The sequence below is a fragment of the Coffea arabica genome, chromosome 7e, assembly GCF_036785885.1.
Source record: "Coffea arabica cultivar ET-39 chromosome 7e, Coffea Arabica ET-39 HiFi, whole genome shotgun sequence".
Lineage (NCBI taxonomy): Eukaryota > Viridiplantae > Streptophyta > Magnoliopsida > Gentianales > Rubiaceae > Coffea > Coffea arabica.
Genome location: NC_092323.1, coordinates 18,706,755 through 18,719,633, shown reverse-complemented (window position 1 = coordinate 18,719,633; position 12,879 = coordinate 18,706,755). Strand labels below are relative to the sequence as shown.

Below are 12,879 nucleotides of genomic sequence, written 5' to 3'. Positions count from 1 at the left end.
TTAAAAAGTGAACATTTGAATTAATTAAATGGTACTGAATTTTTTAGGCAAAATTTGCTCCAAAAAATAAGTGATAAGTTATTCACCTATCATTAAATGTGATATAAATTTCAATGTATTAGATTTAGTGCTGAACAATTACCACGTCTAATCACATACACCTTGGTTTTTATTTTTTAACATGGCTTAAATATTATGAAATTATCCTCATCCACTAATCTTAATTGTGGGGATTTAGTAGAGTTAGCCCAAACTTAGCTCATGTTTTAAAAGCCTGGTCAACGCCATTCCAAGATTAGACTATGGTCAACGCGACGACGCATTCGTCAAACACGGTTACACTATAGTGGGAAATTTAAAACATTTCACTTTTTGTTTGCTTACCCACTCCCCAAGAAAGTTCCACTTCTCTCCTTTTCCTTAATTTGCCTTCTTTTGTCTTCGTTTTCTCGTACAATTTTTTAAGCTTCTTTCCTCGTTTTATTCCGTCTACAGTTCATATTTTCTTCTGTGCTTTTGGATTGATTTGGATTGGGTTTGTTTACCCTTTTGGCACCCTTGTGAGTTCTCTACCTCGTAATTGAGCATTTTGGTGAATTAATCGTCAAGTCTTTATTGATTCTTTTTTTTTGGTTGAAATTTTGTTTACTCATAACCACGTATCCATTGGGATTTTTTTTCTCGTGTTTTTTTGGTGTCGATGAATGTAGTTTGCATGTACTAGCAGCAGTGATCGATGTTTTCCTGACGAATTTCGATTTTGTTAATTTGTTCTTTGCTTACTGTAAAAATAAACTGAAATGGATAAACAACGCGGAAAAAGACTTGATCTCCGTTTTCTGTTTGGTTTTCATTTTTTTTTTAAATTTCTTATAATATCTAAAGTTCTTTGAAGGGTATCTTCTCATAGTCTTTTTCTTTTGGCGCAGATTTTGTTTTCAAAATTTTTTCGATATTTTTGTTTTTAAAAGCAGGTTTAAAATATAGGACTTGTTATATGCGAAATGTTGGTTTTAGGCCTGAAGATGTGTTCTTCACTTGATGAAGGTTTTGGGCATGATTAGTTGTTCATGTGGATCTTCTCATGGATCCTGCAATTCTTTTTTGGGTATACTGTTAGAAATAAATCTTTTTGGTGTATAATTTACAGTTTTATATTGTTTCTTGCTGTTATTATGGCGGAAAGTTGGCAAAGAATAAAGTTGCTTTAGCAAGATGCTTTTGTGTATTGTTGCCAACAATTTTTGGTTCAGGGGTTGCCTGACAGTCTGTTGTTGAAGTGGAGACCATTTCTTTTTCACTGTTATGCTGTAGTGGTGATGTTACTTTTCATTTTTTTAATCAACTGAATTACTGTTGATATTTGCAATTTGATATATCTTTTTCCTTTCCAGCTCTGTTTCTATGTGTACCTCTCAAATGCTTGCTTACATCTGCTTGTTAACTTAATGTGTCCTCGTTCAACTCATCATGTTGTGCATCCTTTTTTTCCATATTTTCTGTAATGACTTGCTATGTCACTGCACATGTTTATTTGCCAATAGAAAGAAATAATCCAAGCGTACACTATCTTCTCCTTTCCCAGATATTACAACTGCAGCAATTCAGTTCATAAATTAGACTAGGATGATATTATACATAAGAATTAGACAATATGGAAATATAGAATTAACATCGAATAGTGGAGCAGCAGCGATGAGATGATAAGAGTATACAAGTGTCAACAATGCTGCAGCAATCTTTCCAAATGTTTGTAAACTCTGCTGACATCCTAATAGTAGCCTCATATCCAGCCTTGAGATTATAATAACACTTGCTATCAATGTCCGTAAGCATCATTTCAGAGGTGTCCATCTGACTTTGAGGATCAGTTTTTCAATTTTTTAACTACTAACATAGTTTTTGGCTAGATTTCTTTTTCTGAGAAGTTTCCAATGAATATAGATACTTTGTTTTCTCTCTAAACATAGAAATAGACTAAAAAACAACAGGTTCCCTAGTATATTTTTCGAGTTTGTTGCATGGTTTCTTTGCCTTGGTTGTTAAAACTAAAAGTTATGCATGCTTATGTACATTGAAATCATGTACTTTACTTTTCTTTAGTTAGAAAATGTGTGCTGTGCTCTCTTGATATCCGTCTTCTTTTCAGTCTGATGGCGGGCCAAAAAATTGTAGTAACTCAAATTGATCATCACTTCTCATCCCAGTAGTAGCAATAAATTGGTCCTAAAATCAATTTCTGAGGGGTGTAAGTGTGGAATTAAGTTCTTGGCAGAAACCTAATTTGGAAATTGAAGTGTGCATGGTTTTTTTTAGCTTCAATTGTTAGCTTTTCAAGCCGTGTCCATCTCATTTCTTGTCAACATGATGATGATATCAGTTAATTTGTACCTAGTTTTTACTCGTTTATATTTCTATGGACCAGAAGAATTGGTAGATTGCAGTGAGCATTTAGTTGACAACAAGGATAGTAGTTTATTAGATAAATCAAGTATATTTTAATTTGGCTGCTTGTTTGAACAGAATGAATCTTGAATTGTGTTGCCATTGGAGATTTGGTATCCTGAGTTTCATGTGTAGGTTATCCAGTTGGTCATTCTGCAAACTTTGCTATCTCTTCAGCCTCAATTTTTTATTTCAATTTTCTAGGTCAGTCGATTGTAAGTGTCAGAAAGCAGGGATGGACAGTCACAAGGTTGAAGATAAAGAGGTGAATTTCTCTCCTACATGCTTAATCAAGACTAGTGACATGATAATGAGGTTCCTCAATTTCAGAGGAATCGCTTGCTATTGCACTCTGATGATCTATCTGTCAATTATTTTGCAAAAGTGCAAAATGGATTTTGACATTACTTTTCTGCAACTGCCTTACAGTTCTCTATCATGAGGAAGATCTCAAATCTTCTTTTTTACTTCTTTTGCATTCTAATTTTATTTTACTTCTGCGTCTATGCTTGATTGTCATCTATCATGTTTCTAGTCATTTACATGGTCTAGACAAGCTTGTAACAATCTTGGCACGCTTAAGGATTGTCAAAAAGTTTGTCCACTCCTAGGGCTTTGTATTGAAGGCTTGTGACCTTTTTTTTTTAGCTATTTTTGCCATTTCCTAAAGTCCTAGATTAGTTTTACTTCCAAAAATTTTCCATGTGTAAGTTTTCCTGGATATTAATGTTCTGGAAGGTTTGGGAAGCTCTTTCCAATCTTGAGCTCTTTTCTGGGAAATATGTAAAACCCGGAGATCCTGATGAGACAAGTTTGCCACCAGAACAGTCCAACTTTACTCCACCAGTTTCCAAACTTCTTTCATTTACACAGGCAGATATTGTATTACCTTCCTCTTTGTTATCCACACACATATGGAATCACTAGAAAATGCTAACACACAGCCTCCTGATATTAACACAGCTAGAATTTCGTCCAGAAGATTCAATTCACTTCGAAAAGTATGGAGTTTCAGCAGCATCTGTGGAAGCAGAACCTTGTGTCGTGGATATTGAAAGTTCAAACAATGAAAGATGGAGCAGCTACAACTTTCCATGGGGAAAGGGGCTAGAGGTGGGCAAACCTATATATTCTTGCTTCTGAAATATGAGCCATGCACTTAATTGCATCTGATGTCAGGAATTCAGCGGAAGATTATTTGGCAATTTTTCTTTGGGACTGGAGCAAAGAGAAGTGATCAATGCAACTATGAGTGGGCGCGATGTTTTTGCAGTAATGTCAGTTGTAGAAGGAAGCGAAGTGACATATCAGGTAAAAGAATTTATTCTGTTTTAACCCACTCTTTTTTGTTACTAATATTATACTAGCATAAAACCAGGAGGTGGGATTGATAATATCCGGCTAAGCTGACTTAGTGCGTCAGAATAAGTTCACCAATCCAATTCTTCATTTCGGTTATATTGGCATATTTTCAAGTGTTTTCATTCCTGTGTTCAATAAATTTTTTGGACTGACCTTTATTGTACCTAATTTTTTATACTAAATTTTATGTATTTAGATTTAACACTAACCTAAGATGTTTTCCTTTGAAAGACTAATATATTTCCTGACCACATAATTGGTTGTTGAAGTTGTACTACTGTTTATGGGGTTGCTAAGAAACAATAAACATTCCTGGTCGTCTTTTGTGTCATTTGGAACCAGTGCTGTGTTCTTTAAACTCTGATTAGACATGTAATTCTGCTTTCTGTCAGCTCTCTGCTCTTTTATGTCCTGGGATGACTTTGGTTGTTGTCCCACTTCCTTCCTTTATCGCCCATCTAGTTGAACATCCAGTACTGGTATGTCTGTCAAATATTTATCTTTCTGTCTTTACTCTATATTATGGCACTCTACCTAACATCTTCATTGAAAATTCTTATTACTCAATAGGGAAAAAAATCTATGGATCTATTTGGCTTAAGGAAGCTGACTGAACGACAGAGGATTCGGGAGGAGCATGTGACAGAACGTTGTGAATTCAAGCTGCTATATGTCACCGCTGATGACACAATTACCGAGTGTGTAGTCATATTTCTTTTTGACTGTGTGCTTTACTAGATGCATTCACTCTGAAATTGGGAAAACAGATGGAAATTGGAAAGGAAATCATCCTACAACCACTTTGTTGTCTTGAGTTTGTATTTTAAGTTGGATAATTTTTTAGGAAGTACTACTATGAGCTGTTTGTCTTATTGACCTCAATGCTATTGGACAGACAACTTAATAGTTTGTGAACTGTGTACCTTCACCTTTCTGCAAATAGATCTGTTCATTCTGGAGTTTGGGAAAAAGTCAGAAAGTTGGTTTGCCAATATTTTTAAATGCTGTATGCTGTATGGTTTTCCTTTTCAAAACATATGTTTCTTTTCGAATGCAATTAACTTGCTACTAGACAAGTAATGTATTAATCTGAGGAATGAGTTCCCTCACAGGAGATGCTGCACTATTTTCCACGGGGAAAGATCTAAAGCACCATGAAGCAAATGTTGGAGACCTCTTATTATGTCTTGCAAAACCTATTTCTCTAACTCTCTGATAAAAAATCAATCCAAGCACAAAAGATCAGTTCCCTCCTATTCTTCCCATTCCTTTCCCTCCCATATCAATATCTCATGTTTGAGGCTTTTAGAGTCTTTGATTATAGGAATTCTTATTGGCCGTATTTCCTTTTGTTCTTCAGGAATGATAATTTAACCTGCTAGACAAATTAATTATACTGTGAAGCCGGCATAATCAAAGTGATGGCCTTTCCTTTTTCTATTGATCCATTTGTATTATGATCAATAAAAGCTTTTGCAAAAAATCTTTTTCCTGATAGTAATATTATTGCATATTGAGTGACCAACCTTAAGGTTTGCTTGTGAAGTAGGGTCTTATTATGTCGTGGAGTTGGAGATTTTTTTATACAAGTTTCTTTTACCTCCTGGAGCCCTTTGTTATGATTATGGTACTAGTATTGGACATTAAGGGAAGTTCCTATGCTGTTTACCATTGAGTTATCATGTTGTATGAGTGGATATGATGCATTGGACAAAATATCGAACTCTCACATTCATTTTTCAATCATTAATGTGACTGGTAAACCTTGTAATGCTTGCTCCCCACCAGTTATGGGATATCCATTGTTATCTGGTTTGAAAATTTGTGAGGTGCCACTTTCACGAGGTTGCTAAATGTACTAATACAATTCATGTATGATTGTAGAAGTAAGCTACTTCTGGAACACTTGGAAACTCTATATGATCGTGGATTGCTTGCCAGAATTTTCATTGAAGAAGTTCAATCTGTATGCAAAAGAGATAATAGACCAGATTATCAGGTTGCCTTTCACAGTGTTTTCATTTCTGTTACATCAGTTAAAGTTCTTTTAGCTGACACTTAACTTTTTAGAGTACCTATCCAGGGTCTTGGTATCTTTAAACAGAAGTTTCCAACTGTACCTCTTGTGGCCTTGGCTTCTTCCGCCACAGACAGTGTCAGAGATGAGGTAGTCGATATTTTGGGTCTTGTGAACTGCATTCATTTTAAGCAGAGGCTTATACGCTCGAACTTTCGGTAAATGTTTAACTGAAGTATCCCGTTGCTTTGCAATTTTTTTCCAGATACTCTGTTAACAAAGAAGTGTGTGGATGAAATTGAGACCTTCATAAAGGAGTTATTCACTGTCTTTTGAGAATGAATTGTGAAAGAATTTCTGCAAGTTTATATATCTAATGTATATGTCTGAGTTCAGGATGGACTTACGAACTTAACAATATCTATGCATGTTTTAATTTGACTGAAGATGGAACAATTTCCAAATGGGTGTTTGAATAAATTTTGTGGTTTACTCGTTAGAAGACACCAAGATGGATTTATAGTTTCCTATACATATCTAAATTAAGAATGATTTGTTGACTGATCCACAAGCTTCATTAGGTAATTGATTAGGAGATGGGCTTTGTGACTGGTTGCTTAATGGGTGTTTGAATAAAGGTTTTGGCACATATCCTCTTGGATTTGCATTGTATTTGATGATTTTTGTTACTTGCAGAGTCTCCTCCTCTAAACAATCTAAACGGGGTAAATGTGGACCAACTTCACCAAAACGCTCATTGACAATAGAAAAGCAGAACTCTTTTGGCTCTGATTCTGCCGATCACAATATTGTTGATGAAGATCTATGTCATGACTCACACGTTGGTGTGGAATCAATGGATTTGCGTGTTGTAGTGCGTTCATGGGTGATAGAAAAATCCAAGGTTATGGTTCTTGTATCTTAACCAGTGACAGATCTGCTCATCCTTAATTTTTCACTGATGGGAGTAATAATTTTGTATGTGCCTTGAAAAATGAAGTTAAGATCATGCACTAGAGTCCAGTCATCTCTTGAACCCCAATGCAATTAATTGGTCATCTACTAATTTTACTTGGAAAATTATTTGTGCAGATTGGAAAAAGGCAGAGAAGACAAACAAAGTTATTGGAAGAACTTTGTCTTTTGTATGGCTAATAAATAACTAATGAACTCTATGTTGTTGTATCGTTGTATGTATTTAATGAGAATATACGTTTTTATTTTTTTTATACATCTATATTTGTCAGGAATTCAATTTATGGTGAGAACTTTCTTCTCGATTTTAATTCAGGAATTGATATTTCCATTCCACTCAGGTAATTAAGATACCACTCTTAAATTTTACTTTTTGAATCCGATATTGCATATTTGCTCTCTTTCAATTCAGGTTTCTATTGTGTAATATGTAGGGTTCTTCTGTCCAAAGACCTTTTAAAGGATGAAAGGACGATTCTGAAGATCAATTGGACAGAAACACAGGTTGGCATCCATATAGAACCCAGAGATGGAGTAAATGATCCATTGACCTTTTATGGAAAGCTTCAATCAGTGGTAATATCTCCAAAAGAAGCTGTGTATTTCCTTCTGAATTCCACTACTAATTAGTCTAATGTCCAAGACTTCCATGAAAATTATGTCATCTGAAATTTTGAATTCAATAGTTCCAAAAGATAATAAGATAGAATTTGATTTATATATTGCTTTGAACCTTTATGCAATCTTTGTTTGCGTCAGCCTGCAAGTTTATTTGAAATACTTCTTCTGCATTTGATTTGCATGGATATTTTATCCTCATAGTTGCATTGGATCAATGGTGATATGTTTTAGGCTGAGCAAGAGCATATAGAAGGATCGATAAAAGCTCTACTGAACGCGGTGCGGGAGGCATTCAATTTTGGCGTAAGTCTTGAATCATGAGCTGCAGTTTTATTCTGAGCAAATTATTCGGATGACCATTGAACTTGTGGAATCGTCGAGTTTTGGTCACTGAACTATCTAAAGTTTATATTTCGGATCATTCCGTCAGATTTAGTCATTAACTATATCCCTTTCTTTTGTCTCGTGAATCATCTGAACATTCAGATCTGTCATATTTAATGATTAAATATATTGAAATAGCTTGAAATCTAAACTTTAAATAGTTCAGTGATCGAAACCAGACTTTTAATTGTTCAATAGTCAAAATTCAACTATTCTAAAAGTTTGGTAACCATTTAGATAATTTGCTCGTTTTTTATTCTTGATTTTCATAGGTTGTAATTATATTCTCGTAATTTGTACACAGGAAATTCCTATAATGGTGGGGCACATAATTTACCCAAAGTATAAGCGGGAGTATATTGAAATTAAGATATTAGGTACTTCTACTTAAATCTTTTGTAAGTTTTAAATGGACTTTTGTATTGTTCTAATTTTGGCAACAATTAAATGCAGGAAAGGGTAGCTTTGGAAGCGTGTATGAATGCAAGGTCAAACTTGATGACATGTCTTGTGCTATTAAGAAGATACGTTTTGCCGAATCAGAAAAAGAAGTTCAAAGTGTGATTAATGAAGTCAAAATGCTCTGTCGCGCACGACATCAAAATGTTGTGGACTATTATCAGGTTATTTAAATTTTGTCATACTTTCTAGCTTTCACGACATATACCAAATAATATCCAACCTTATGTAATTTTCTCTTAAAATGCATTGTTTATTGCTTTACTTTTTGTTGTCATTCTCATTGTAAATAAGTAGTTAAGAAAATTGTATATTTGTGATCTGCTGTGGTTTAAAAAAATGGGTTGGCCATTAAATATGCTATTTTAAGCCTTTCTGCTTTTTAAGTTTTATATTGCAGTAGGGGCGCAAATGAGCCTAATCAAGATGAACACCTTAATGTTTAGGTTTGTTTGATTATTTTAACGAATTTGAAATTTTGTTCAAGTTTAACTTGTTTATTTGCCGAATCAAAGTTGAACGAGTTTTTTTATCGAATTCAAAATTATTGAACATAAAACGCTATTCAAGTTTGGTGTGACTAGTTGGCGAACCAAGTTCGAACGAGTTCTTACTGAATAGAGTTCAATTCAAATATTAAGTAGCTTGGTTCTTTTTTTTTTCCTGTACATGCTTTAAAAAATTGTTTATGCTACATATTTTTAGTTAAGTTCTTTTTACTTTTAAAAAACTGGCAATCTAAACTAAGAATTTGTTTTTGAAGGCATGGATTGAAGATTACAGAGAACCAAAAAATTTGTATTCTTACTACGATAGTTCCTCTTCATTTGGCCCGAGGGAGAAGATGATGTATATTCATATGGAACTTTGTAAGGAGTACGTTCTCATTCTTACTGATTCTCAGATTTTATTTTATTTTTCACTATGAGTTGAATCTTGCATGACAAATGCGCACAAAGTTGAAATTAAGCTTTAAATATTGTAGGTCATTGGAGCATAAATTAGCAAAGGAGAAGGAGCTACATAGGCATATGGTATGGAGTTACTTTAGGCAGATTTTGGAGGCTTTACAGTACATACACGGCAAAGATCTTATCCATCGGGACTTGAAGATGGATAACATTTTCATAGATGACATTGGAACAGTGAAAATTGGGGACTTTGGATTAGGTTCATTTAAATAAAATTTGGTGCTTTACAAAATTATACCTGGAGTAATGAGTTGGTTGTCTAATCAATTTTTCCTATTTATAGCTATGCTTAAGGATGTCCGTTCGACCACAAATTCGTCACCAGTTGGTGCGTATCTCTACCGTGCACCTGAAATGAAAAAGGGGGAATGCATCACCAACAAGGTGGACATGTATGCCTTGGGGTTGATTCTCTTCCAGTTGTTTTGTCCCCGGGGATGTTCTGTGATCCAAATGTTGAAACAACCAGCATTGCGTAGGCAAGTTTTCAAAATGTATAAGGTGGATGAAACTACCAAGCGCCTGATCTTGGAGCTACTTCAGACAGATCCATTGAAACGGCCTTCTGCTGCTGATCTTCTACAACGCATTTCGTCGTTTAGATAGATTTGGAGGTAGATATTCTTGTTAGTTGTATCTCAATATAAAGGATGTGGAACTCACAATTTTTATGTGCTCTACTTTGCTAGTATGCTAGTACATCATAATCTATTGCCTTAATTCAGAAGTATTAGTATTTATAAAGAAACTATGTTGATTTCATTTGTATCCTTTCCAGGGGAAAAAACAAAAAGCACAACTACAGAAACTTTCTTTTATAACATTTTGAAACTGACATTTAGCAACTGCGATGGGCCATGCAGTTGGCTGTGCCTAAAACTGGGGAAAACCCTACAACATGGATGCTGTTTATCACTGTTTGAGTAGATTGCGGAGTACTGTGTCTCGAACGAGCGTTTGACACTTGCAGAAACTTGCAAAGTTGTACACATGGTGCCATGTCACCTAGACTCCTTTTTGATATTGTATAATGAATTTGTTTCTGCAACAATGCTATTTTGAAGTGTGCCAAAGGCATTAGGCCATTTCTGTTAACATTCTGGTGTTTAGGCCATTTCTGTTACTGAAAGGAGTTTCAGCAACTTCCTTCTAATCCTTGTCTGCGTAAAAAATACTGAGTAATTCTTTCCTTCTAATCCTTGTCTGCATTCAAGAAGTTAAAAGTCTGCTTTCATTGGTAACTTTGTATTTATTCTTTACTCTCTTTATTTCATTCTGCCACTTACATTATTTGTTGGTTTTATTTTATTATTTTGTTTTCTCTTAGTTTGTTAACTTGCTCATTTTTCGGTATTACCAATTTATGATAAATTTGAGCTCTTTTCTTATCTTTCTAAAATGAAATTTTAAATTTATATATGGAAAAAATGTCAGGGGTTAAAAATTTTTAGATTAACTTTTATAGTACTTAGTTCAAATTTTTATATTCTTATTATTCAATTATTAAATAATATGTAATTTTATGAAATAGAGTATAAATGAAAAAAATTTGGTAATTAGACTTATTGAACATTATAAGTAAATATTTAAAACTAATGATGGGTACAAAGAGCGGTATAAATTGATAACTTAGTTTGCAAAAATGAATTTAAATGAATTTACAAAAAATTAAAATAAATGGGTTATAAATGGGTAATTGGGTTACCCAATTCATTTTTTGACTTACCCATTTATACCCATCTAATTAAATGGGTATAAATGGGTTGATTCACTTATACCCATCACCCATTTTACCCAACTCAAACTCGCTCAAGTCACTCATTTTGACACCTCTAATTCGAATGTGTCATCCTGCATGGTGAAGCACCTTAATACGTTTACATAATGTATTAGGAAAAAGCAAATTCCCTGAACGTGATTTTTCATGGAATTATTGAAAATTTTTACAGGTTTTAAAAATTGAGACCACGTTTCATCCATTGTTAAGTCTAACCATTAGCAATCTTGTGTAGAACTTTACAATTGGATTGCCCTTCAAAATTGTCATTAACTTTTATTTTTGTCTCTTTAAAATTTTATTTTTTTGTATTATAATCTGTATTCAGATTCCAACTCATGTGCTATGTTGTGTATGTTGTGTATCTATATATGAAATACCTAAAACCATTCTAATTAGGCCAAGGATGTCACTGAGAAAATGCAATTAATTTCTCTTGTTCCTTTTTAGGACAATTGCTGCAACTCTTTCAAAATAAAGCTGAATTCTTTTCCATTGATAAGAAATAATCTAGCAACGATTGCATAAGTTCAATTTGAGCCATTTTGATCTCCTTGTAATAACAACAAAGAATTTGAAGGTTTGAATTGTTAATAGGAAAGTTAATTTCTTTCTGTCCTTGTACTTTATACTAGAGGTGGCAATTGAGCTCAAACCCCAACGAACTACCCATGCTCAAAGGAATTTTGGGCAAGACGGGATCGCTAGATTTGATATTGGGTCTTAAATGGCATTAATCCCATAAATACCTAACAAATAATGATAATACTTGGGTATTACTTAGAACCCATCTGGACGCAATACATACTACAACTACCTTAGATAAAACTTAGTCCAAAATATACAAAAAAAAAAACTAAAATTAGGGGATTTTTACACAAATAACTCGATATTAATTAGTCTAAAATTTTAAGATAGAAATTTTACATTAATTTTTTTGTGACAAACAATTTGTTACTAAAAAAATTGTAATATGACTTGTTTATACTTGTTTCTAACTCTATGTAAAGCAAATGCTTTGTTGACAAGTACATGTAACTATTGTATTATTCAGGTGCTAACTAGTTTATATTGAAGAACTAACATTGTACTATCAACTATTAAAAAAAAAGGCTTGAATAGTAAATCATCATATACAAGAATTTAGCTACAATGATTTACAACGTAATATTTAGAGGGTGCAAAATGTTATCTATTTCAAAAGTTATAAACTATTTCTCTTTGGCTAGATATATAAGGTTAAATAAGAGAGGAAAGAACCGGGGGGGGGGGGGGGGGGGGAATAAATTACATGCAAGTATGCAACGTAACTTCTTAGACAAAGCCGTACATTTTTTTTGACCTTTACTCAACTTCATACTTCTTGGACATTTATATTGCCTTGCACATGAAACTTTTAGGCAAAAACAGATATACTTTAAAATTGGGTAAAATGTGACAAATTGCAAGGCTACATTTAGAAAACCGAATCATCTCCTATTACTTATTATATGATCATTTAAAACACCAACTCATGATTTTTACTTGTTGTAAAGTAAAGTTCTGAGAATCACGCCTTCACTCCAAAACTTAGGGGATTTTTTAATGAAACTGCAATTTCTCCTCCTTTGCTCTAAGCTCTTGTATTGTTCTCTACAGAAAAGAGGGAAAAAAAAAAAAAAAGATGGTTCTACCACATAGAAGCAAGAATCCTTTTGTAGATAGCATTTCTTCTAACAAAGAACTGAGCGCCTTTGGAATTCTTTCATACAATTTCGCGCCTTTGCTACACGTACGGCAGAAAAGTGGCGTCAATCCTATTCCCGACTTTTTGCTATTACATGCTAACGGTTTTCGCTGTTTATTGTTTTTTAGCAGTTAAATAATTG

General features: G+C 33.8%; 1 protein-coding gene across 5 annotated transcripts; it reads left to right on the top strand.

Annotated features, from left to right (window-relative positions):
• Positions 1-399: 399 nt before the first annotated feature.
• Positions 400-10,473, top strand: LOC140010874 (uncharacterized). 5 transcript variants are annotated; one of them, XM_072058454.1, is made up of 19 exons: positions 400-560; positions 2,650-2,710; positions 3,409-3,558; positions 3,625-3,756; positions 4,200-4,286; positions 4,378-4,505; positions 5,692-5,806; positions 5,891-6,042; positions 6,521-6,728; positions 6,917-6,969; positions 7,072-7,140; positions 7,234-7,375; positions 7,652-7,723; positions 8,109-8,181; positions 8,258-8,427; positions 9,027-9,139; positions 9,249-9,433; positions 9,518-9,848; positions 10,013-10,473. In XM_072058454.1, the coding sequence occupies exons 2-18, from the start codon at positions 2,681-2,683 to the stop codon at positions 9,838-9,840; spliced, it is 2,202 nt and encodes a 733-aa protein (XP_071914555.1). In that variant the 5' UTR covers positions 400-560; positions 2,650-2,680; the 3' UTR covers positions 9,841-9,848; positions 10,013-10,473. The 5 variants fall into 5 exon arrangements, with proteins under 5 accessions (XP_071914555.1, XP_071914556.1, XP_071914554.1 ...); XM_072058455.1 differs by lacking the exon at positions 10,013-10,473 and having other exon boundaries at positions 7,234-7,372; positions 9,518-9,961; XM_072058453.1 differs by lacking the exon at positions 10,013-10,473 and having other exon boundaries at positions 9,518-9,961.
• The last annotated feature ends 2,406 nt before the right edge of the window (positions 10,474-12,879 follow it).